The 27718-nt window shown below is 42.3% G+C and overlaps 1 protein-coding gene across 5 annotated transcripts in view; it reads right to left on the bottom strand.

Annotated features, from left to right (window-relative positions):
• Window positions 1-27718, bottom strand: part of USH2A (usherin) — a 457494-nt gene that overhangs the window by 92257 nt on the left and 337519 nt on the right. For all 5 annotated transcript variants that reach the window (XM_081185934.1, XM_081185935.1, XM_081185936.1 and 2 more), the window contains exons 49-55: window positions 23750-23918; window positions 18765-18986; window positions 10773-10996; window positions 8289-8499; window positions 8001-8198; window positions 6259-6413; window positions 5226-5424 (exon numbers count right to left, since the gene is read on the bottom strand). In XM_081185934.1, coding sequence (XP_081042060.1) covers window positions 5226-5424; window positions 6259-6413; window positions 8001-8198; window positions 8289-8499; window positions 10773-10996; window positions 18765-18986; window positions 23750-23918 — 1378 coding nt within the window. The remainder of the gene's footprint in view (window positions 1-5225; window positions 5425-6258; window positions 6414-8000; window positions 8199-8288; window positions 8500-10772; window positions 10997-18764; window positions 18987-23749; window positions 23919-27718) is intronic.

Genomic DNA, 27718 nt, shown 5'->3' with positions numbered 1-27718 from the left:
TTTACTACAGTGAAACCTTGCATGGGAAGTGCTTGCATTGTTGCCACTATTTTTGTCTAAATAATATTGTTCATTAGATGACTAATAAATGGAAATAATAATAACAAACAAACAAATGGGTGATATAACCCACAAAAGCTTGTGCCACAACAAACATGTTAACAGGAATTCTTGTTCTTTTTGCACAACAGACAGCTATCCCCCTTGGGGATTTCCACTTTTGTGAAATTCTCTAACCATTTCAGTCACAAAATATTCTGCAAAACATATAAAATATGTTCAATGAAAGGTATGTCAGTGGATGTGCCTGTTATGAAATAACTTTAGTAAAACGGAGAGAGGAATCTTTTCAGAAATTCCATTATTCTGGAAGCGTCTGAGATGCAAAAACAGACTGGGGAAAATGAATTCCTGTTCTTGCTGCTGAAGAGGGCAGTCTTAGCTTTCTTTTAATAGAATGCCCCCTAATTATTTTAGTCTCCCTCCCCATCCCCCCGCCCCTGCTTGCATTAGCAGGACCATTTGTAAAGGAGTAGTAACACAAAGTGAAACAATGCCATAACTGTCATCCAAATTGTTCTGTACAGAGTACTGGAAGTGTTCACTAATAAATGATATAAAAAGGTCTTTTATTGACAAGCTGCCATAGGCTGTTTGCATTAGAGAATATGAGAAGATGATGGCTGGTGCCCCTCGCTCCCAGTGGCATTCTACTCCATGCGATAGCAGAAAATGCTTCAGTTTACTTAAAGCATTGATAACACCTCTAAATAATTAACTGAGGACTTCCTGTCTTCAATTACTTAATGCTTTTTTTAACATCTTGAGAGGATTATAAGCAATTTATGGATTTCACATGACGAGCACATTCACCGCTATTCCCACAAAGCATTTATGGGATCATGTTTCCAAAGCTTTGATGTAATTAAAAATAAGCAGCGAGACAATGGTGCCGTGGCAAGGTGCAAGCCTCCTCATCTGCAATTTGTAAGGCACTCGGATTGAAAGTCTCAGGGAACGCTAATGCTACAGCTTCATTAACGTTCAACTGTTGCTCTGGGAACAGCAGAGGTTTTTTGAAGATGAGAAAAATCAAAACACAGGTCCACGGGGGCCTGAAACGATGGCCAGTTCAAACATCTGAGATATGGGAAGTAAGTACAGTTGTTTTAGTGAACACCATGAATTTAGAGTGTAGTAATTATCACGTAGAAAAAGCACTATTCCACCTTGAGGTGGAACAACTCCAGGCACGCCTGGAGGATGCGGACCATTTGGATCCCTTCCAATCAGGGTTCAGGCCTCATCATGGGACTGAAACTGCCTTGGTCGCACTGGTTGATGATCTCCGGCGAGCTAGGGACAAAGGTGAGAGTTGTTTCCTAGTTCTGCTGGATCTCTCAGCGGCCTTTGATACAATCGACCATAACATCCTTCTGGACCGTCTAGAGGGGTTGGGAGCTGGGGGCACTGTTATACAGTGGTTTCGCTCCTTTCTCCTGGGCCGTGTTCAGAAAGTGGTGGTGGGGGATGAGTGTTCAGACCCTTGGGCCCTCACTTGTGGGGTGCCTCAGGGTTCCGTCCTCTCCCCCATGCTTTTTAACATCTATATGAAGCCGCTGGGAGAGATCATCAGGGGGTTTGGGCTGGGTGTCCATCAATATGCAGATGATACCCAGCTCTACCTTTCTTTCAAATCAGAACCAGTGAAGGCGGTGAAGGTCCTGTGTGAGTGCCTGGAGGCGGTTGGAGGATGGATGGCGGCTAATGGATTGAAGTTGAATCCTGACAAGACAGAAGTACTGTTTTTGGGGGACAGGGGGCGGGCTGGTGTGGAGAACTCCCTGGTCCTGAATGGGGTAACTGTGCCCCTGAAGGACCAGGTGCGTAGCCTGGGAGTCATTTTGGACTCACAGCTGTCCATGGAGGCGCAGGTCAATTCTGTATCCAAGGCAGCTGTCTACCAACTCCACCTGGTACGCAGGCTGAGACCCTACCTGCCCGCTGACTGTCTGGCCAGAGTGGTGCATGCTCTAGTTATCTCCCGCTTGGACTACTGCAATGCGCTCTACGTGGGGCTACCTTTGAAGGTGACTCGGAAACTACAACTAATCCAGAATGCGGCAGCTAGACTGGTGACTGGGGGCGGCCGCCGAGACCACATAACACCGGTCTTGAAAGACCTACATTGGCTCCCAGTACGTTTCCGAGCACAATTCAAAGTGTTGGTGTTGACCTTTAAAGCCCTAAACGGCTTCGGCCCAGTATACCTGAAGGAGCGTCTCCACCCCCATCGTTCTGCCCGGACACTGAGGTCCAGCGCCGAGGGCCTTCTGGCGGTTCCCTCATTGCGAGAAGCGAAGCTACAGGGAACCAGGCAGAGGGCCTTTTCGGTGGTGGCGCCCGCCCTGTGGAATGCCCTCCCATCGGATGTCAAGGTGATGGACAACTACCTGACATTCAGAAAACATCTTAAGGCGGCCCTATTCAGGGAAGCTTTTAATGTATGATATTTTAGTGTTTTTTGGTTTCTGTGGAAGCCGCCCAGAGTGGCTGGGGAAACCCAGCCAGATGGGCGGGGTACAAATAATAAATTATTATTATTATTATTATTATAATAAAAGGCACTCTTGCCTTGCTCAGTATGGGGAGGTTCTTGCTGAATACAAAAAAAAAAAAAGAAAGCCATTGGAATAGTGGGGTTGTTTTCACTAAAGCTATAGACAACAGAAATATTCATTGGCAATTGCTTTGGCAATTCTACTTCAGGACAAAGGAAATTCCTAAGTCCAGGCCAACATGGCAAACAGCAACAAGAAGTGGATTGTTGCTTTTCATGCTTTGCTTTTAAGGTTGCCAGAAGCATAGATAGCTGAGTCAGTACACTGTGAGACTCTTAATCTCAGGGTCGTAGACAATGGGTAAAAGATTCCTACACTGGGAGCTGGACTAGATGACTCTCCTGGTCCTTTCCAACTTTCTAATTCTATGATACTGCCAACCACCATTGGGAACTAATTGCTAGACTACATGGATCTTTGGTCTCATCCAGTGAGGCTCTGACTAGTATTTTAAAGCCATCACTTAACACTGGATATTAATTAATTGGTTGGTTTGATTTATATCATGCTGTTCATTTTCATGATCCCAGGGCAGGTAGCAATGATTTAAAAGCTGTAACAAAAAATAAAAATCTAACAATTAAGAGGGGGAGAGTGTAAAACAGCAGGTGACAGCCATTATCAAGAGTTTCCACAGCAAATACCAAATATTCCCCAACAACATTAGAGGCATGGATGCATCCAACAGAATATCCCTCATCAGTCCTCACAAAAAAGCCCAAGAGAATAAAAATATTTTTAATTGGCATCGGAAGTTGGCTAAACATGACATTTCAACACTAGACTGACAATGCAATGTTAACAGAAGTGCATTGTGAATGTTAGGGATGCGGGTGGCGCTGTGGGTAAAACCTCAGCGCCTAGGACTTGCCGATCGTCAGGTCGGCGGTTCGAATCCCCGCGGCGGGGTGCGCTCCCGCTGCTCGGTCCCAGCGCCTGCCAACCTAGCAGTTCAAAAGCACCCCCGGGTGCAAGTAGATAAATAGGGACTGCTTACTAGCGGGAAGGTAAACAGTGTTTCCATGTGCTGCGCTGGCTCGCCAGAGCAGCTTCGTCACGCTGGCCACGTGACCCAGAAGTGTCTTCGGACAGCGCTGGCCCCCGGCCTCTTAAGTGAGATGGGCGCACCACCCTAGAGTTGGACACGACTGGCCCGTACGGGCAGGGGTACCTTTACTACTGTGAATGTACTGCTGTTGCTGCTACAATTACTACTACTACTACTACTATTGGGCAGATAATGTAATATAGGGAGAACAGTAAATTTGTTTGTCCAATGACAAATTATGACTGTCCCCTGGACCAACATCTCAGGATGTGCCCGGCAGTTTTGCTTCATCAAAGGAATTTGGAAATTATAACAAAACAATTTTAAAAAAAGAACCTCACATGTATTCAGTGCTTTTTTTCTAAAAAAATGTTGGGGGTACTCTCATTTTCCTACTCATATTGAAATACTGCCCCTCAATGAAGCCAAACTTAGATTCAAAAAATGTTTAGGGGTATGCATACTCCTGCGTCCCCACTGAAAAAAGCACTGCATGTATCTATAATTTCAGATATTTATATGCCACTTAATATTCCGATATTGTAAACAGTATGGCGCTGTGTGTGTGTGTGTGTGCGCGCACACACACACACACACACACACACGAACACACACACACACACACAGTCTACAGGAAACTCACTGATGTCCACTGCAGGTATGTAATACAAGGAGCATCCAGATGTAAATGATGCACTACTGATAACCCAACATCTATAAGCACAAAACACTAGCAATAAACAAAACCCCAAGTATTCATACAGATGTAAAAGAATGTAATTTTGGGGAAGGGTTCATGGCAGTATCAAATCTTAAGTTTGAGATAAGAACATAATTAGGGGAGAGAGAGAGAAAATAGGTATTTATTTTCATGATTTGGGACACAGTACCATAAGGAGGAAATGTGATTATTTTACTCTTATGTTCAAAAGCTTCCACCCTCCCGCAGCATGAGGGCTTTATGTGGCAAGATCAACACATGTTTCCATGGTGAAGAGTTTATCATGCCAAAACCATGTAGAGTTTACCACCCAAAATCTGCCCTAAAGTGCTGCTGAAATGGGAAACATTGCCCAAGTGTAAACACTGTTAGTTCTTACACCCCAATTCTATGCAGTGCATGATGTAAGAAATATGTCACAGAAAAAGTTATTAGATGGCAGAGTGGAATTTACCACATCAGATTGTAACTTCAGGAATCATGTTTTGGAATGCCTTCCTACATGAACACATACAGCCCAATTCCCTACAAGAAGAATAGAGTATGGAGTGAAAAAGCTGGGCAGAAAATGTCTCCCAGCTATGCTAGATTTTCCACTTGCAAGGATTTAAAAGTGTAGCAGCGCTATGAAACAGGCAACCTCCACCTGGAGTCTGAAATTGTACCATCTACTCTGGCACCTCAGGATTCCACTACATCATTCTATGTGGGCAAACCAAACCCCTGTCTTATCCTCAAAGGGACTTACCATCAAATATATAAGACTGCAACATTTAAAAAGTCTGAATGCTAAATAACCGGTGAGCATTTTGCTTAAAGAGCTTTCTATCCTTACCTGATACTGTATGCTGCATCTTGCCTGCAGTGTCAGTATATATAAGACCTTTCCCCATTTGACTGATCTGGTATTCTCGGATGATACCATTTGGCTTCCTGGGTGCCACCCAGCTCAAACGCAATGCCACTGCACTCAAAGCTGTAACTGTTGGTGGCTGAACAGTCTCTGGGACTCCTTGGACAGTGACTGCAACTACCTGAACACACATGAATTAGACAGCAATTTATTGTAATAGTACAGAAGATACCTTGATCAATGAGAATGTCACTTCTAGTTTAAAATGTTGTTGTTTGCTCTGGCATATCATTACCATGGCTCTGTAGTACGTTACTTTTCTCCCCTTGGTTTATTCCACACACACCCCAGCAAAATCTGACCTTGAATATGTTTACGCATGAGTCTAGGTGTACAATTTATCAAAGCAGATTCACAACATTTTGCCTTCAGTACATAGCGCCAGGCAAGAGGAAAATCTGGAGAGCAGGCTGTCTTGCCATGGAACTCTTGATAACACCCTTCCATATGGTTCATCAGTGTCTCTGCATTTTAACAGCCTCATTTCTTCGGGCTTTTTATCGCCAGTAAATATTGGCATAAACTTTGATGCCACTGCTCCCCTTGCCACTTGCTGGGGTGCCATTAGAAAGAGTTGCTGGCCCTTCCTCAGCTTCCAAAAGATTACTTCCTTTCCTGGTTGGCAGAGGGCCACTCATACATCAGCTGGTAAGAGAGGTGTTAGGCACTCTCTGCCGGCTGCTACAGACTGTGTACTATTGCGTGGTGGAAGGGAGGGGCAGCAAAGGTCTCCTGCCTGGTGCTTCCAGCTGAAGGAACAGATTTACCCAAAGGGAATGAGAAGAAGCTTAGAAACATTGACAATGAAGAGAATATGTACAGCAGAAAAAATAACAAGTAAATCATATCTGGAAGGGCCTTTCTGGATAACCAATGCTGAAGCTTCTGTGTCCAAATATATTGTTGTAGTATCTCCCCACAGCTGCTCCCACCCTCCAGTGGAGAATTAACCCACCTTGCTACTGTCCGCACAACCAGCAACAGTGCACGCACGCAGTTGATATGAATATTCCTGATATGGTTGAATACCACCAGTGTCTGTGAAACTCAGTTCCTTTCCTCTGAAACGCTCAATCCCATTTCGGAGAATAATGTAATGAATGATGATACCTTGTCATAAGGGGGGGGGGGGATAATGTTTTTGGATTAAATATATACCAGGAATTCATGTGACAAACTATTTTCACAAAATATTATAAGGAAAGAGTCGTGCCTGGCAGCAGCTTGCAATCAGGGATAGTACTAAATTGTGGGCAGGGTGTGAGGGAGGAGAGAAGGAAAGTCAAAACAGATACAAATCCAATTAGAAAGTCTTTGTGACTTTAAGTGAAATTAAGGACAGCCCAGCCTTGTTCAAACATAACATGAAACTATGGCTTAGTGCAGGTTTCCTCAACCTCGGCCCTCCAGATGTTCTGAGACTACAATTCCCATCATCCCTGACCACTGGTCCTGCTAGCTTGGGATCATGGGAGTTGTAGGCCAAAAACATATGGAGAGCCAAGGTTGAGGAAGCCTGGCTTAGTGTTACATGAACAAGATGGGGGTCATGCACTCCTTCCAGCCTTTTCTTCCTTCAGTATGGCTGTAAGGAGAAGGAAAGTTTTTGCTGCAGTTCAGAGCCACAGCCAAACCTGGACATACTGTGGTTGGTCTTGAGTACAGTTTACTGAAACAAGCCGGCTTCAAACCATGGTTTATGAAGATGGTTTGATTCAAAAAGCAAGGGGTGAGCCACAGTGTAAAGTCGGGACAAAATACTTAATTACATTGCAATATATCACTCATATAACACTAAATCACCATTTAACATTGAATTGAATGAGGCCTGTGTGAAAGTCTTGTCAATTTGAACATGGGGCATTCAAAAGAGAGGTTTCCTGTGAGCAAATCTGAAAGCAGACCAAATCAAAAAATGCCTCTTGCATCAAATCATGTGGGTTCAAACATACTTTTTCTGATGCAGCACATGGTGATACTGAACGGTATCATTAGTTGCAGCAGGGTTGCCATAAGTTTGGTATTTGGCACTTGCAAACAGCATTCGGTCGGGAATCACTGGATGTATGGCAGCCCATGTCAGAAGTGTAGTTTTTGGCAAATTTTATTAAAAAATAGCTCAAAAACTCAGGTTTTTAAAAATGCATTGGGGGCGGGGGGAGCTCAACAACTTTTTTGAAATATGGCAACCCTATTGTACAAACTGTTCATTTTAAATTATTAATCTGCAAGTCATGGCAATAAGTGTGTAAAGCATTATTGAAGTGTCCTACAGAAGTTATGTGTGATAAATCTTCACCATATCAGCCTGACACTTCTCTGCTGAGGGCTGTCTGGCTACTAATGGAAGACATATACGAAATGCAGGTTTGATCTCTCTGGAATCATGACAAATACATGGGTGATGAACTTAAGCAAAGTATTTATTATTCTATAGCAAGCCCATTGGGCACAAAAGCACTGAAGGAAGGGTGTGGCTCAGTGACAGAGCATCTGCCTTGCATACAGAAGGTCCCATGTACAAACGCAGGCATCTCCAAGTAGGGCTGGGAGAGACCCCTGTCCCAAACTCTGGAGAGCCACTACCCATAGGTGAAGGCAATGCTAAGCTGGTGGACCAATGGTCTAACTTAGTATATGGGCAGCTTCCTATGTTCAGCTCTGTATCAGATCATACAATAGTTTTTATCAGAATACCATTTGGCTGCCGAGGTTCTTTCCAGCTTAGAAATATTATGTCTTCACGGTTATCTACTTTGGTCCACTGGGGTGGACTTACACCTTCAGGCACATCTTGTTTAGTAGTAGCTCTGCCAATTTCACTTAATCCTCTTCCGTATTTGTTCCATGTGGCTACCCTGTACTCATATGTGACATGAGGTTCTAGTTTCAGATCTATAAAGAGAAAACATTGTCAAAAGACAACAACCAATTTGGACATTTACATGCAAATGTTGCCAACAAAGTAGATGAGACATGGTTTACCTGTGAAAGAATATTGAGTTGGACCTCCAGTGTAGACCTTCTCCTCCAAAGTTGGGCATATGCCTCCATCTCCGTTCTTCTCTGTATTATCCTGGTAACTCTTTATCCAAGCACATATGTGAGCATGTTTGTCGAAGTCACATCGGCCACAGTATGCTGTTGCTTCCATGGATATAGGGCACAGAGTGCTAGCTTTGCATTCTTCTTTTACCTACAAAACCAGTTCCCAAGCTTTTTAGTCCATGTAAAAATGATCTAATCCAACACATACACCTTGCTTTCTCTTACACACATTCAAAGGCACCCCACGATACTAATTCTCATGCAGCCTTTCAGAATCAAGCAAGGACCTTGTTTTATGTCCCCAGGCTTTTTAGTAATTTAAATCTTGCCACATGTTTTCCAAAGCTTTTATGATATTGTGGCTATTAGTTATAATGGGTTGCTTCCACAGTTTGTTTTCCACACATGGAAATACTCCTTACATCCCAGTGGAGAAATCCTGCTAGTGCGGGGGTGGCATATTTTCATAATTATTCCACCACCCCACTTACCTTGCATCCCCAAGCAGCATCTCCTTAATTGTTCTGGAGCAGGTGGCAGGGGGAGATGCAAGGGGAGAGAGGAAAGTGGCAAAAGTCACCTTACCTCCTCTAGCAGTATGAATGAAGTCTGAATCCAACCCTATGGTTTTTGTATTTACATTTAAATTAAGGTATTCTTTTTGCAAATTGCCAAGGGAATGTTATTATTCAGGGGTATAAAAGTATTGATAAAACATAAATAAATTACTACTCTGGTTTCTAGATCAGTGTAGTCCACACTCACACCCAATCTGCATCCATCACAATCTGAATCCTTATTTTTTAAAAAACTGAAGATTCCTCCTTCACATTGTGACTAGTGAGAATACAAGGGAAGCACATGCATTTTCCTAAAATGATACTGATCCACAGATCTTGTTCAAAATTCTTTTTTTAACCCCAAAAGAATTAGCACATGACATTCTGATGTTGTGTGGAAGAAGAAGAAGAAGAAGAAGAAGAAGAAGAAGAAGAGGAGGAGGAGGAGGAGGAGGAGGAGGAGGAGGAGGAGGAGGAGGAGTTTGGATTTGATATCCCGCACCCAAAATACAGCAATCCTGTTGCACAGTTCTAACATATAAGTCTATATGGAGCCCCTCTCCCATTTTCCCAGTCATGCAGGGCTATGATTCTTAAATTGTAGCCAATGCTGTATTTTTAGCTTGTCTCCAAGACTAAGACAAAAACAGAGGAACTACTGAAATAATTGAATCAATACTGAATCGCAGTGTTTCAGCTCATAACACAGAGCATACCCATAACTATAGTGTCTACTCAGCACCTACCAGTGCTTGACCCTTCTTGTTCATCCAGCTGCATCAACTTAATGCCAACTTGTTCCCTGTCTCTGTCAAAGAACTCTTGGAACAGTAGTTTTGGGAAGGGGCTGACTAATGAACATAGGAAGCTTCCTTGTTCAGGCTCAGACCATTGGCCATCTAGTTCAGCATTGTCTACAATGACTGGCAGCAGGTTTCCAGTGTTTTAGGCAGCTCTACCTGGCAAAGTCAAGGATTGAACCTGGGAACTTTTGGCCCCAAATAGATGCCTACCACTAGACTGCAGCAAATGAAACTGAGCTTTAATTTGGAAGCCTTCTCAGTGGCCTCCTATGTAGCAGCCATCACATAAAATAAAATTAGGTAAAGGTAAAGGGACCCTGACCATTAGGTCCAGTCGCGGATGACTCTGGGGTTGCGGTGCTCATCTTGCTTTATTGGCCGAGGGAGCCGGCGTACAGCTTCCGGGTCATGTGGCCAGCATGACTAAGCCGCTTCTGGCGAACCAGAGCAGCGCACGAAAACGCCGTTTACCTTCCCGCCAGAGCAGTACCTATTTATCTACTTGCACTTTGACGTGCTTTTGAACTGCTAGGTTGGCAGGATCAGGGACCGAGAAATGGCAGCTCACCCCGTCACGGGGATTCGAACCGCCAACCTTCTGATTGGCAAGTCCTAGGCTCTATGGTTTAACCCACAGGGCCACCCACATCCCTAAAGTAAAATTAGGGATCTGCAAAAATAGGATAGTAGTCTATGATGCACCAAAGTTTAAGGCTCTACGAAGTAGTGCCAGCAGGAATTAAGAACTGGCAACACAACTGAAGGTAGTTACACACACACAACCCAGCCCAGTTGGAATACTAACTTTCAGCCCTTGGACTAATCTGAAGTGCTGAGCAACACATCACAAGAAGCAGCTAATCATTATTAATTCCTTTAGAATTCACTGCAATAACATCAATCATGGCAAACTCATTCGGTATTAATATGGATGTAATGTGAAAATGAATAATGCACACAGGAGTTTTTATATTCCTATTTTACAAAAATAGTTATGAACAATGTATTTCTCTTTCCATTGTCAAATCAGAACCACCAAGAGGTTTTCTATCAATTACCTTCATCATCATTCCAGCTGAAATCCTGTCAGAGCAAACATATTTCAAAGGATTATATCCAAGTCCATTACAACATTCCTCGCTCTTTGGAATAAGTTCAGCCTCACAGCATTTTAATGGCACTTGGTCATTCTCTTTAATGTGGGCTTTAGACTCACCACTGGAAGCTGAGCAGCATATGGTACTTGACATATTCACATATTCATGTCCACAACAGAACATTCCTGCAACAATAAAACATTATATATGAATGCGAAAAGGGGAGAAAGTGGGGGAAAGTACAGAGAATGCTATAAAATACAACATAAAAATGTCTGAATGAGGCAGCTACTGATACAAGGGAAAAGGTAACTAAAGTGGTACTTAATTTTGAATTTAAGATGACTAAACTGGTAAAGCCTTTGTTCAGAAGCTAATTCCAGTGATAAGGAAAGACATGGGCCTCTGCTTGCAGATACACTACAGAAAGAAGCTGTAAACATCTGCAGTGCACAACTACGTATGCCACATGGTGTGAACGTTTGACATTTCAAAACAAAATGTAGTGACGACTGGCCCCTAAACCAGTTTCTTCACTCCTCTGGAAAAAAACTAGAACATAGGTTTTGTTCTAGAAATGAGTGAATTGTGACAAATTGCTGTGAACCTGCTTCCACATTAATAAACAATCTGGAAGTGAGAAAGAAAGAGAAATAAGAGAGGAGAGAAGATGGGTGGGAATTGGCAATGAGTAGAAGATTAAACTGGAGAGAAACTGGTGATAGGACAGCAAAGATTTAAAGGTCAAGAGCATCTGATGGGGAAGGGGTCCTAGGTCAACTGCAGAGCACATGCAGAAGATCTTAGGTTCAAAAGAATCAGGTAGCAGGTGATAGGAAGCAGCTCTGTCTGAGACTGGAGAATCACTGCCCATTGGAGCACGTAGATAATACTGGACTAGATGGCAAATAATTTTAATCGGAATACGCAGCTTCCATTTCCCAAAGCCTTGCTAGAAAAAGAATGGTACCTGTGGGATACCCCCCCCCACCCCATCTGTCTGTCCCTCTCCAAAGTAGACAGGAGTCAGGGGTCTGAATGAAGTTTGTGCCAGGGTGCTGTCTGTGTCTCTACTACAGCAGAGACTTCTTGGAGTGATACCATCTGGCTTCCCCGGGGCAGCTGTGTAATCATGTTCCATAAGATGAAGCAGGATACTATCAAGAAATAAATCCTGGGATGTTAGTGCATGTTTAGTAACCTCTGAACTGTAAACTGGATGAGCATACATTTCATAGAGAGGCTTCTCTTAAGATAATTATACTCAAGGACCACCCTAGCTGGGGCTATAGCACAAGGTATAATTAGCTCAATGCGAACAACTGAATAATTTTTGTTCATAGGGTTAGCTACATTCAAATAACTGGGGGTCTGTAGGATAGTAAATGGTTTCATGTCAGGGTCAAATTTTTAAAGTAGAACTGTTCAATCTTACAAACATGCAGTGCCAGGCAGAGATGATTTATTTATGAGCGGACCAAATCTATCCTCCTCTTCTGCCCGTCAGTTGGATTCTATTATGAAAGTTTAATATTAAACATGAAGCACTCGGTATTGCGCTGACAATGGTGACAGCAGGGTGTTGTGTAAGTGAATTGTTCCAGACTTATCCTCCCTTTTCAGCCTCTGCCTTACGATACAGTTCTGTGGATCCAACGGCTTTGTGTAGTAGGATAATATCACACCCACCGATGGGTTACCAAGACCAACAAGGCAGCAGAGTCCGAACAATATTATTGGATGCAGCATCCATCCCCCTACCCTAGCACATGCCACAGGACGCAGCAGAGTCTGTTTGCAGCAATCATTGAGTCTCATATGTTCACAGGCTAGGCCTAACCATGTGATAATGAGTTGAAGTTTAACGTTACCTTCCTGTCCCCCAGCCAAGACTGTGGTTGCATCACATATTGTTTTGGATAGTGTTGTGTGTGTGTGTGTGTGTGTGTGGTTTTTTTTTTTTTAAGCAAATGCAAATGTTTTAGCTCAGAGCCACTATTGGCAAGCAAAGTAAAATGTTGATGATTAACCACTTTTATTCTAGGGGAGAAAAAGAAAGACGCATTCTTTCACCAAGAGTCTCATCTTTGTTTCACTGAATTAAATTTTTCAGCCAAGATTTCACTCACATAACAAGAAGTGACTCCCTTTCTAGTTTCTTTGGTAAACCATTACTTCTTTAATTATTATCAACCTTGTTCCAGCGTGATAAATTGCTAATTACTTAATACCCTAATCAGCGTTCATTCTTTGCACAGATAAACTGTGACAGCGCCATTAATTTAAATAGTAATTTCACTTAATGGCCAGAACGGCACACCAGATTTTTATGCAGCATTTTCTGAAGACTGCATCCATCACTGCAATATTCTGACATAAAGATGTCTGACGTGCACTAACTCACTTAGGGAGAGCAGATGTTGCCGAGCAGAGTTTGGTAGTAATTCCCATAGTGCATCACTTCAGCATGAATGAGCTGCAAATTCAGAAATAGACATTCCTCTGAAACCTCACTGTATAGCCTTTGACCTCAGCCTAATTTATCACATGTAGCACTTGACTCTTGAACCTTGACACTGAGAATGTACAGTTTAAAACATGCCTACAGTGGGGCAGTGGGTGGGAAGGGAAGGGAAAATAGGCCCATATATTATTGATGGATTGATTTACCTTTCAAATACATCACCTCAATCAACTGCTTAAAGAGGGAGAATTGCCTTCCAACAAATTGTGCATACACAGACACACACACAAACAAATAAATATGCATTTGCCAAAAATTAGAAAATAGAAGTATTTTCCGGAGGCATATGCAATGCTAAAATAAGCAGAAGGGAAAGAAACACACAAACCTCATTAAGACACTCGTTGACCTGCCAAGAATTATTTAATATCCCTCTAAAAAATCTCAGAAAGGTCCATGTACTGTAGTACTAACCCAGCAAAACAGCAAAATGATTGAACTTTGAAGAAGAAAATAAAAATTAAGGTGGCACACTGACATTGAATGCTGTAGGTTTTCCTTGCAAGTAAACTTGAACAAGGTTGTGCTGCATGAGGTCAACAGCACTCTCTTTCACATTTACTCAGAAGTAAGTCTCACTGTGTTCAATATGGCTTACTTACACGAAAGTGTGTTTAGGGTTGTAGGCTTAGTGTTTCATAACCAAATCAGAGAATCAGTGTTCATTGCGAATGACTGCTTGAACTATTTCCTTCAACTAGGATATTATGGCTGGTCACTTTAACTGAATGTTTTATTTTGACATTATAAAGGGTGTTACTTAGGAAAGGAAAGAGTAAAAAACAATAATGACATTGCTTCTTGTTGTTATGGCTTCCAGTAAACATGAGAACATTTTGGATGGGCTCTAAACAAACACAACCATGCATGGATGTTAATTCCTTGAGGGAATTCTGAACAATATGCAGTAACATAACCACCAAAAGAAAACAGTAGATGTCTCTGTCTGTGGTAGAAGCCTCTGTGCTAGAAAAAGAGGAAATCAGTGTTCGAAACTCCCATTGTTCTAGGTGCATTTTGTGACAGGGAATTTCTTTAGCGCAAGCAGTTTCTGAGTTCTGGGTGCAGTACTGCGCCTAAGATTTCCTTCTACAGAGTGGAAGGAAAGGAGGACCACTTCCAGCTACTCTCTGAAGACTCTTAAGAATTTTTTTTTGGGGGGAGAGGTGAGGGACCATGTGAAAAATGAACATAATATTGTAGCTGCAGTTCATTCATTTTCAGCTTTGTATTCTAGTTATAAAAAAATTGTGCCTAGACGTTCTGTTGTTGTACCCATAAACCTAGGTTTAAGGTGCCATTTAGCTCCTAGCTTTCATATCTGTTTCTAACACTGGAGGAAATAAAAGAAAACAAAGGCACAAAATCGGAAAACATACATTTCCAATTATACATGGAAACAAAGCTTTTCTTTGTGTCCTTTCTTCTCCTCAAAGAAGCAGAATAGTTCACAATGAATTATACCGGCCCAACCTGCTTTCCAAACCCAGGTCTTCGGTTAGACTTTGCATATTCAGAGGCTCATATTAAATACACAGTTAATACTATGTGTGAGAAGAGTCATTTGTTTTATGACAATCTGATGCTGTTTTTATTACATTTGTTCAATCACATACATTTTTAATGTGAACCACCTTCCTTGTCCTAAAAAGCTGAGTAAAAATATGTCAAAAATAAATAAATTTGAGACAGAAGATGTTTGTACTCAATAGATATACATATTAAAAACTGAGTTTTTTTATTTGCATTGAATTTTGATTTGTTTCTGGAAACAATTCAGGGTGCTAATTATTATTACTTATAAAGCCCTAAGTAGCTTAGGATGAGGTTATCTGAAGGATTGCTTCTTACTGAATAAACCATCCTGTGCGCTTCAACTACCAGTAACTTTTCCATGTTCTGCCACCTTCAGAGGTATGGTTTCCAGAGCCACAAGGATGGGTCTTCTTAGCACCCAGATTATTGAACTCCCTCCTGAAAGAGGTTTGGCTGACCCTCTCCCCTTCTGAGTTTTAGATTGGTAGCAAAGACTTTTGGTCACACATGCTGTGGCACTGCATTTTTTAAACCAGTTGTTTTATGTCCCTCTCTTGGTACTGCTTTGATTGCTGAAGTTGATCGCTGTTTTTATTTGTTTTACTGTTTCAAATGTATTTGTTGTGTGTTTTTCCTTTAGAAAGGCATGCTGGGGTAGAAATCTTGGGGGCCAAAAGGCAGAGTTGACATTTTCTAAAATAGATAAGCATGCAACTTAGCGAATCTCTGATTAAACCTGATTAAAAGGTTTATTGCTTTTAGTCTACCTGTACATGCTGAAAAGCACTACTGTGCCTTTAAAAAACAAATTCATGTTGAAAAGTGAATGCACAATATGCAAAGCCTGAAAAAGCTAAAAAAGGAAAACATTTTTAAACCTTTTCCATCTACAAATGCATGAATTTGAGAAAAGCAGTTTAAGAACACATATATCTATCTATATACACAATGAAATGAAGAACACGACTTTCATCCCAAGGTACCTGTATTACACTCCTACACAACTCATCTGCCCAGAGAGAGTAGTAAAAACATAAATGCTACCCCAGCAGTTCTCTTCCAACAGCATCTGTTAATTCACTCCATTTATAAAATACATATTGACAAAGACAACTGAACTGGGACCAGGGAGATTTGATTTGGTGTGAGAAAGTCAATTCAATGTGATTTTGTTAAAGGGCTCCTGCAGGCAAATAAAAAGAGTTTAAGTAATAAAGTACATAAAGAGATGCTTTACGAGCCAGCCCTTTCTTGTGGCAGCCACACAATGTGCTGCTATAGAAAGGGACTTGGTTCAGGAGAAACAGGAGGATAATGTGTTATTCCTGCATCGCTTGGAACTGAGGTTTCAAATGCTGGTGGGGTAGGCACCAGTCAGTTTATCACAACAATGTTGATCAGTCATTAATTTATCAGGGAAGGGAATGTAGAGGAGACAACTACTTTTATTTAATTGTCACTTATTTGTCACACAGCTGCCAGCTTCTTTTATCCTCGTGGCAGCCCTGTAAAGTAGGCTAGATATCCAGTTCCATGGGAGCTTAAAGCTCACAGGGAAAGCTGGTAGCATTCCATCAAGCAGTGAACACACAGAAACAGAACCCTGGACAGCTACAAGATTGTCTGTGCAGGTAGTTAGAGCCAAGTCTTATGTAGGGTAACCAGATCTTCTTTTTTAAATAGATTTTACTGAAGTTTGAAAAAGAATACAAAGGTTAATATCAAATATCCAATACCTTTTAAAATCAAAGATTAAAAATTAATCAAAATAAATACACAAACCAAAAAGAAAAAAAGAGAACTTCCAATTCTTTGTCCGTCAGCTATATATAGAAAATAGTTCAAAGCATACACTCCAAGATAACACGCAACAATTCAGCTTTCTATAAACAAACATTTTCTTCAACCTTCAAACCATATCGTAAGTTACTTTTCCTTTTTCGCGCAAAAAGTCTATAATGTTTTTAGTAAATATCCACAATGATTTTTCTCTGATTAAACACATCTCAGCTAAGTCCAATAATTTTGACAACCATTCCTCCATGGTAGGTAATGATGATTTTTTCCATCTTTATGCATATAAAAGTCTGGCTTCTGTGATCATGTATTGAGGGTAACCAATCTAAAGTGTGGTGGGCTCCAATTCTCTGGAGAAGTTGGCTGGCTGGTTAATGGGCTCTCGCCTTATTCTTTAACTATTTATTTATTTATTAAATTTATATCCTGCCCTTTCTCCCAAAGGAGCCCAGAGCAGCAAACACATTAATGTTAAAACATCTAAAAACAATTCCAATAAAGATGCAGACTGGGAAAGATATGGCTATAAATGGCTGCTATCCATGATGGATAAGTTCTACCTCTATGGTTAAAGGCAACAGTAGGCTTCTGCATACCACTTGCTGGAAATTACAGGTGTGGCGAATGTTGTTGCTCATCACAGATCCCACACTGGTTGGCCCTGTGAAAACAAGGCTATTATGCTATTATGTATATATCAAGCATTTGCTTCAAGTAGGACATAACTGCACAATTTTAATTCAGAATTTGAGTGCAGATAATAAATAAAAAATAATATATTATTATTATTATTATTATTATTATTATTATTATTATTATTATTATTATACCCTGCCAATCTGGCTGGGCTTCCCCAGCCACTTTGGGTGGCTTCCAAAAAAATATTAAAATACTGTAATACATCAAACATTAAAAGCTTCCCTAAACAGGGCTGGCTTCAGATGTCTTCTAAAAGTCTGGTAGTAGTTGTTCTCTTTGACATCTGGTGGGAGGGCGTTCCACAGGGCGGGCGCCACTACCAAGAAGGCCCGCTGTCTGGTTCCCTGTAACCTCACTTCTCGCAGTGAGGGAACAGCCAAAAGGCCCTCGGTGCTGGACCTCAGTGTCCGGGTAGAATGGTGGGGGTGGAGACGCTCCTTCAGATATACTGGACTGAGGCCATTTAGGGCTTTAAGGGGCAGCACCAACATTTTGAATTGTGCTCGGAAACGTACTGGATTATCACACTAAATGCATATAGGGAAGCAGTGGGTCCACACCCAGACTGTATTATTCAGCCATGAAACTCACTGGGTGATTTTGGGCTAGTCTCTTTATCTTTTACTAACCTAACCTACCACATTTACAGGTCGGGAAAGAAAAATGTTACTAAGAAATTCAATAATGAACACACAGAGAGAGGCTTAGTGATAAAGCAGGTTCAAATCCCAGCATCCCTAATAATCTCCATCAGTGGGAATAAATGGAAGGTAGAAGTGTAGCAAGTGGGTGCAATCTTGTCCCTCTCAATTTGCTTTCAGTGAAGCACCTTTACAAGACCAGAAATACATAAGTAGAAAAGTGAAGAAATGTGCTGCCCCAATTGGAGTACATAGCATTGACCTATGTCAAGTAACCCCAACCTGGTACCTTTCAGATGTTTCGGACTACAACTCCCACCATCCCTGAAAACTGACTATTTTGGCTGGCGCCTGAAACATCTGGAGGGCACCAAGTTGGGGAAGGTTGCCCTAAAATGAGCAATTGTCTGACTCAGTGAAAGGCAGCTGAAACAGATTTCCTACAAGTGTGGTGCCTATGGAGTCCTTTACACTGAGGCAGGCCTCAAGCTAGCAACAGAAAGCAGTAACTTAAAAGCACACTTCTGTCTTGTTTTTAATGTTGCCCATTATTCTCGCCAACCTCCTTTGAACAATTTAGTTCCACAGGGGCAGAGCACAAAGTGTCTTCTAAAAGCAGTTCAGGATCCAGGTCTCTTTTCTTCTATAGATGGAATAATCCTTTTGGGAAGACGAACCTTTCTTAAGTTTTTAATAGCAAAAAAAAAAAAAAAGAGAGAGAACAGAGTATATTTCTGCAACAATTTAAGAGAGTACCTGTAGTAGGTAGATGGATTTCCCCCTTTTCTTCATCACCACAACAGATCAGGTCTTTGCTGACTATTTGTCCCCCACAACATTGCTGACTGAAGCCATCATGGAGAGATCCACTGCAACATATCTGGTTCCCTGATGTGGAATAAGGAATTCCCCGGCAGCAGGAATCCCCAATCCCAACAGAGGCCCAGTTTTGTTCTTCATCTGGGCAGCATACTTCTCCTGTAGATTTAAACACAGTATGGAAATCTACATAATCCATTCCATTATTTGTTGATGTTGGCAGTAGCAGTAGTAGATATGCGTTAATATTATTTACGCATCAGCATCAATGTACATAGAATGGTATGGTTTAGCATAAGCAAAGGGATTCTTAAGCTTTCAATCTAACATTTGACAGGGTAGCAGATAACAAAGGAGAGGAAGGACAAAAAAGGCAAAGAATGGATGGGTGCAAATACAGTTATGTGCACATTAGACTATTTCAGTGAAGGGTGAAAATGTCCTTGCATGTTAAGCTTTTAGCTAAAAGTGTAATACATTAGAAGGAAACACCTATAATATCATTCCTGTCCAACAGGTTTACGGTATCACAAGTAGGTTAACTGTGAAGGAAAAGGACAGGGCTGGTGGACAAGTTAACAAAGATGAGAGAAAAAAGGGCTAGGAAAAAAGGAAAAGGGATTGGTGTGGCTGAGAGAGGAAGGCTTTTCTGTCAAAAGAGATGGCCCGTGCCCGTATATATAACTTAACAATTGCTACCATGCGCTACATTTTGCCTGAGAGCATTTTTGCAGTATCTCCCATGTTGAAGAACTTCAGATACTATAGCTAGGAGAGACCCGGGATTTCTGGGATTTTGTAAACTTTTTAAAAAAGTAACATTCTTTTTATTTGATATTACTATGGTTTTCAAATGGTGTTAATTCTGCCATGAATTATTAAAGCCCCTCAAAGCAGGTTTCCAAGTTGTACTAGATTGGGCATGTACAAGCTAGTGATACTACTAGTGTTGAAATGAATCATTGCTATAATACTGCACAGGGCACCTAATTATAACTGCTCTGTTTCTCCATTTCTGAAAATTCTTTGTTGTCATTTAGTCCTGTCTGACTCTTTGTGACCCCATGGACCAGAGCACGCCAGGTACTCCTGTTTTTGAAAATTATTTAGGTAGTTGTTTTCAGAAAAATACAATTGTACACACATCCAAAGTCATGCATGCTGTGGTCCACATGTGAACCAGATATCTTTCACTTAAGTTTCCTCTTCAGAAGTACTCTCCATCAACTATATTTGAATCTTCTTCAAGTTTAATATGCCACTTGGAGTTCTATTAAGGGAGTTTTGAAAAGGGAACTGTCCAAAACCACTAGTGTGTGCATGCAATCTGAGGCATAAGTCACCTTGCTGGAAGCTAGCTACAATGTTCTCAGATGACATTCAGAAAAGAACATTGTTCACTTTCTCCACAAAACCCCAGGGAGAGAGAGAAGTGTGATGAGCGCTAGCATTATTTACTTTATTATAGTTTGGAAATTCACCCCTTCCCATCTTTGCTTTGGGATTCATATCCTTATCTTCTTTCCTCAAAGATAACACTACCACTCCTTTCCTGAGTTCTAAGCTTCATGTTTGTTGCAAAGGACTTAAGTTCATCTCTCACATTATTAAAAGTGGCCAAACAACATCTGGAAGGCATGCATGCCAAGAGTGCCCTGTATAAATATCTTTATCAAATAAAGTCAATAATAAACCAAAAAAGACATGAGCAAACCTTTGGAGTGTAAGAGATATAATCAGTTTAGATACTTAACCACATTTCTCTGCTCTCCTCAGAATCTAATTTCATGACTGAACAGAGTAAGGCCTTCAACGGGGTATGTAAGTTACATCAATTGGAAATAATACAGATTTTTTCATATATTTTTATTTTATAACAGGACCATTAGACATAAGACACAAAGGATCAGTAACCTTCTCATTAACCTCTCAAAATGGGATCCATTCCAAGCCAAGCTTGAAAATGTTTTCTCTCTGAAACTACCATGCAGTCTTACCAGTTAATTGTTATCCTTATCAAAAAATGACCCACATTAACATTTCGCTTGGGGTTATTAGCATAATTATAAAAAGAGAGAGAGGAGGAAAGTGACCAATATTGTTCTTGTTGCTGCACTTAAGAAACAAGAGGGAAGAAGAAAGCAGAAACCACATCTTAAAAAAAAACACTGCTGGCAAACAGTTTAAAAATATTCACCGCTTGAAACTTAACAATTGCCAATTGAATTTGAGCTTCTTTTAGAGACAAGATGGTTTGCATCACTGTACTTTTCTGTCCTTATGTAAACAGCATTAAGCTAGTTAGCAGAGACCACCGGATGGGTCTAGAGGTCACAGACAATGATCTTCTTATTTTAGTACATTGAGATTAATGAGACCACCAAAAGACTCTCCTTTATTGGGACAGCATTTTTTCCCCTTTTGGATGACATCATGGGAGGCATTCTAATATTGTGATATATGAATGACTTCTGAAGGCCCTGGAATTTAGGATGTGCTGCATAGCTTGGCTGAAATTCAAAGTACTTCTGAGCACAGGGAGTGTTTGCCAACCCATGGGTAATGCAGTCAATTTAGCTGCTGACCTCACAGTTGTCTGCAAAGAGTTTTGTGCATTAAACATCCGGTAGAAATCTTTCTTTGGGCTACCATACCCGCCCTATTTTAAAATGTGTCAAAAACCTAATTGCAAATAATATTAAGAGGGTTGCTCAAAGGGAAAAAAAGATGTTTCTTTCTTGGCAAGCTTAAATTTGGGGAAAAAATGTATCATGGAACAGATTTCATACTACAGTGGTACCCCGCAAGACGAACGCCTCGCGAGACGAAAAACTCGCAAAACGAAAGGTTTTTTCGTTTTCGAGTTGCCTCGCAAGACGAATTTCTCTATGGGCTTGCTTCGCAAAACGAAGCTTGCCCCGGGGACAGCGGGTCTTCTCTTCTGAAGCAAGGGGCTGGGGGGAGATAGCGATCTCCCTGCAGCCCCTTGCTGCAAAAGACGTCCGGGGGAAGCGGGGAAGCGAAGCGCTTCGCTTCCCGCTGCCCCCGGACCTCTTCTGAAGCAAGGGGCTGGGGGGAGATAGCGATCTCCCTGCAGCCCCTTGCTGCAAAAGACGTCCGGGGGAAGCGGGAAGCGAAGCGCTTCGCTTCCCGCTGCCCCCGAACCTCTTCTGAAGCAAGGGGCTGGGGGGAGATAGCGATCTCCCTGCAGCCCCTTGCTGCAAAAGACGTCCGGGGGAAGCGGGAAGCGAAGCGCTTCGCTTCCCGCTGCCCCCGAACCTCTTCTGAAGCAAGGGGCTGGGGGGAGATAGCGATCTCCCTGCAGCCCCTTGCTGCAAAAGACGTCCGGGGGAAGCGGGAAGCGAAGCGCTTCGCTTCCCGCTGCCCCCGAACCTCTTCTGAAGCAAGGGGCTGGGGGGAGATAGCGATCTCCCTGCAGCCCCTTGCTGCAAAAGACGTCCGGGGGAAGCGGGAAGCGAAGCGCTTAGCTTCCCGCTGCCCCCAACCTCTTCTGAAGCAAGGGGCTGCAGGGAGATAGCGATCTCCCTGCAGCCCCTTGCTGCAAAAGACGTCCGGGGGCAGCGGGAAGCGAAGCGCTTCTTCCCCGCTTCCCCCGGACGTCTTTTGCAGCAAGGGGCTGCGGGGAGATCGCTTCTCCCGGTGCTCCGAAGCCGGGCGGGGGGAAGGGGACACCTCCCGCCGCCGCGGGGACACCTTTTGAAGGCAGGCGGGGGGGGGAGCAAAGACTTTCGCCCCCCGCCCGCCTTCAGAAGAGGTCCAGGACCTCTTCTGAAGGCTGGTGGGGGGCAAAAGTCTTTGTCCCCCCTGCCTGCCTTCCCAGGGGCTTTTAAATCGCCCCGGACAGCGGAGAAGTCCTCCGCTGTCCGGGGCGATTTTAAAATGCCGCCCGCCAGCATTTTAAGATCGCCCGGACAGCGGAGAAGTCCTCCGCTGTCCCAGGGTTTTTTAAAATGCTGGGGGTGGGAAGAAAAGCCCTTGTCCCCCCCCCAGCCTTCAGAAGAGGTCCGGGGACAGACTGTCCCCGGACCTGGTCTGAAGGCGGTTTCCCTAGGAACGCATTAATTGATTTTCAATGCATTCCTATGGGAAACCGTGCATCGCAAGACGAAAAAACCGCAAGACGAAGAGATTTGCGGAACGAATTAATTTCGTCTTGCGAGGCACCACTGTATACAGCACCCCATTTTCCAGAGTACTTAGTGATTCTGACAATATACAATAAGGAATGTAATACTGGGTCTTGATTCCACCCCCACCCCCTTAAATATATACAGCTTTTAATTAGGAATTGGGTATATGTCTACATGGGCAGATAAGACGGAGCTAACCCATTTTCTGCAGTGTCAAATTGCACTGTGTGGAGAAAAGTCACACTTGGAAGCCATTCTATTTTGTGGTAAGCCGTGCAGTGAGCTTGTTATGGGATGGCATATACACGCAATAAAAAGATAACTAGTTTAGTATGTCGTGGTGAGCCAAAATGTGCTGCAACTAACTTTCAACTCACCTGCTCCCCAGTAGAATTAGATGGAGTGAGGGTGACTGGCCCAAGTTCTCCGAGTGAACATCATGGCTCAGTGGAGATTTGAACCCATAGTTCCTCAACCAATACCAAGCTGTCAATTCTCATCCTGTTCACATATTCAGCCGTTGTAAAGCTATTTAGATAATGAATGCCTAACACACAAGTGTGTAGATACTTTACATATTCATCCATTCAACAGTGTCATTATGAGCATAGACTGCTTTTCCAATATTGGGCAAAAATCACAGCACTATTCCATTTCTTATCCTGTGAAATATTATTCTTCTAAAATTTACGCACAAATACAAATTCATTCTTCTGAAAGACAACTGTGCAGATGTGTTTTGTCAAATTCTTGCATTATTTCCCCCCTTACCTGCTAGTACTCTTGTGTAATAGCCACCACAACACTGATGCTCCGGTTGCACAGCATGCACCTGGCCGCCACAGCAAACACCTGATGTATTATGCATAACTGGGATGTATTTGTCTTCACAGCACCGGAAACCTGGTGTATTGTTGTGCAGAATCCCATTGCAACACACCTTAAAGTATTTAAAAACAACAAGGACAGAGACACGATGTGTGAAAAATATATTTCCTGCAGAAAACAATCAGAAGGGGAAAGCATGTATAAATCTAAAGAAGATATAATGGCTGAAAGTCATGCCGTGCCCTCTTGTTGTTGATCTTTGTCTGTCTTGAGATACAATGGAATGGACATCCAAGGGTGAAGTCAAACACTGTGTTGACAACAGCGAAGTGACCTTCCTGGGGCACAAGCCTGGGCAGTATGTATGGAGGTCCTGGACTGTCCAGACAACCCCATCCCCCTCGACCTCCTTGATGTGGTCCAAAGGAAAGCAGAGCAATACGTTTGGCACCAGCTTGGCTGCAGGAGTTACTGGAAAGAGGAGCTAGTGCAAATATAGTATACAGACAAAAAATAAATGCAAATTATTTCACCATAATGTAGGTGAGATAAGTGCCTGCTCAGCCTTCTGCCATGCCTCTAATTTTTGATGGGCAGCTTCAAGACCTCTGCCCTCCCTCCTTATACTTTTTACCATTAAACTGGACTTGGGAAGGACAACTCTTAAAAGAAAGAACTATCATATGCAGAGTTGGACATATGACCACCATACAACCTGCATTGATTAGTGCTACAATTGTTGGCCTTCAAGCATATTTTACAGTAATGATTTCTTCATTAATATAGATGTTTCTTCAGGAAAGTTTAAGATTTTTGATGCTGAGATGTTATCATGATTAGAATGTAGTTCTCATTTCTGGATTTCGGATACGACGTGTATGAATTAGAAAGCTATAATTATACAAATCAGGGTTTCCCAATGCAAGCACCTGTGTTGTTTCTTAAATTTATTTTTTCCTTTGTGGCATATGATCACTTCTTTACTACTATGATTCTTCAAATACACTGATCATAATATATGTGTGTATGTACACACACACACACACACACACACACACACACACACACTTTCTCCTTGAAGTAGCATTCGCATGGAAATGATTTCTGAATAGGACTTAACTGAAGACCTCTTTCTGGCTATTGTTGGGATGAATTATATGCTTGAAGAATCAAATAATTATTTGTATGCTTGAACCTGTGAAAGCAGGCTAGCATGGCGTACACATGACACATACCGAACAGTAAGTTGAGTCATTGTAAAATGCAATCTCAGAACTTACATTCATTTCATTTTACAAGGAACAGTTATTATTGCTAGATCGAAAAGGTGTTTTCTAGTGTAGCACAGGTACATAAAGGATACCTTATTGATCTTTTATGTTTATTAGTGGCCAAATAAAACCACTCACATAATTTCGCTTTCATTTTCATGTGGAGCAAAATCTCTCCCAAACAGATATAAAATTGTCCATCATAGTTTTGCACACTTGCTGTCAACTTTTTAAATATCAAGTTCTACCTCATCAAAAGGATTACAAACGTGCAGTGTGAATAGAAAAGTTCAGCTGATTTTTTTTTATTTTTTAACAAAGGGTGCCTCCAGAAATAAGGCCTGATGTCTGGCATGTGAAGCATTTCAAGGCAATGCTTGGAAAGGGGCCACTTACTGTGGCAAGTACTAGTGATGGGAGTAAGTCTTGCTTTCGTTAACCCACAAAGAGAGTGAAAAACCAACTGTAAGGCTGCAGTTCCCTCCAAAAACATCCCCAAAGGTCACAAAATATTCAGCGGCTTTGGGGGGGCGGGAGGTAGGGGGTGAAATTATCTCCTGTCAGAAATTCAGCCAAACTTGTTTCAGTCAAATTCAGTGCCGCTCTAATTTTCACTCTTGATTGCAAGCAATAATGACTGCTTACCCAGTATTGGAGTGGGCAGAGGCTGCAGCCCATTGCAGCAGGCCCTCACCTTTGTGGAGCAAACAACCCCTGCATGGGCCAGCCACTGTGGATTCCCACTTGGCCACCCACAAGGGAGGACAGGAAAGCCCACTAGCCACTAAATCTGAAGTGGCCCGTGTGGTAGGCCAAAGGGGGTGGCGCCTGGATGTGGAGTAGTTTTCACTCTGGCCTGTCACCCGGAAATACATAAGCTGGGACTGCAGTCGGCCAAAGAGCAGCTCTCTCTCCCACACTGTTATGCTGTGGCTGTTTGTATGCTAACCCCATTTCCCTTCCTTCACACCGCCTAACTGACCTTGCTGTAATTTATTAATGGTTGTCACATTCGGAGCCAGGAAGGAATTCGCCTGCAAACAGATTGCCCCCGTTTGGAAGTTTTGCCTTCCTCATAGCAATAGCCACAACTTTTGGCAGATAAGGCATTGGGTGGAATCCTTAGTCTAACATTGGGTTGGGGCAAAGTGCTGCATGACTCCTGTCCCATACAGGTGCAATCTCAGGGTACCGCATTAGAGGGGTCTTGATGGAAGTCTGTCCAGAGCCAAGTGTGGGACAGAGGGGCTCTAGAGTTTCCAGCAGCAGCCTCAGGGGGCCACCTAGGGAGAAGTGCATCTTGAGGAGGTCCAATAATCCCAGGCATGACCCTGCTCAAGTGTCAGCCCTCCATCTGAAGGCTGAGAATGGACACACACCCAAACCCTACCTACAATTGTAATCAATAAAATTTGTGGCCAATTTTAAAATACCCAGAACATCTTGTGCTGTTTATTCCACCTATCGCTGTCTAGGTATTTGCTCCCGGGGGGGGGGTATCACTGTGAGTGGGTCTGTAGCTATTACAACTGTTGTTATTTGTTTATTACATATCTGTAGAGCTCTTCATCCAGGACAGTTTGCAATATAAAAACACAAAAATACATAACAAGCTAAAACAATTCCCCCTCCCACCCCCCATTTTAAAAGGCCATAGATTATTTAATTAGCCAAAGGCCAGGGAGAAGAATTTTTGCCTGATGCATAAAGATGTAACGAAGGCACAAGACGACTCTCCCTGGGGAGAGCATTCTGCAAGGTTCCCTACCCCTGCTATAAATAAACCCACCACCATTCTATAAACACTACACTGAACACAACTACAGCAACAAAGTGAATTAAAAAGGTTTTGCAATGACTTCCTGACCGTGGAGTAATATTTTTGTAATATTATGAGAATATATGTATTTTTTTAATAAAAAAAAATGCTAAGCATCCCCAGATTCCCCTCAAAATGAAAACTCTGTGGGAATGAGGAAGTAATGATAGTTAAACTAATTTATAGTGCAGACAGGCCCCTTAACCCTGCATATTTTATCACTAGTTGGTTGCAGTAATGTGCCATTTGACACGTCTAATCTCTGCTATGCTTTGTTAGCTGGGCATGCAGCTCCTTTTTAAACTACACATGGGGAAAAAATACTCTTAAAATGGATTTCCCCCCTTCAGTTTTCTTGGTAATTTCTAAAAGCAGAACTCTATGCAAGAGGAAATAAAACGTTTGTACAAGCCTTGTACAAGCCTGTCATTAGGTAACGGATACCTCCTGCTCATTAAAAGTACTGTATTTTTTGCTCTATAAGACTCACTTTTTCCATCCTAAAAAGTAAGGGGAAATGTGTGTGCGTCTTATGGAGCGAATGCAGGCTGCGCAGCTATCACAAGAAGTCAGAACAGCAAGAGGGATTGCTGCTTTCACTGCATAGCGATCCCTTTGCTGTTCTGGCTTCTGAGATTCAGAATATTTTTTTTCTTGTTTTCCTCCTCCAAAAACTAGGTGCGTCTTGTGGTCTGGTGTGTCCAATAGAGCGAAAAATACGGTAAGTGGTAAAGCTTGCCACTGGGAGAACAGGATGCTGGACTAGTTAGGCCATTGGCCTGATCTAACAGGCTTGCCTTATGGGCTCGTGCTCTTAAATGT

This window comes from Podarcis bocagei, assembly GCF_964188305.1.
Source record: "Podarcis bocagei genome assembly, chromosome: 3".
NCBI classification, from domain to species: domain Eukaryota; kingdom Metazoa; phylum Chordata; class Lepidosauria; order Squamata; family Lacertidae; genus Podarcis; species Podarcis bocagei.
The sequence above is the reverse complement of the archived record's forward strand: the minus strand, read 5'-3'. Positions and strand labels throughout refer to the sequence as shown.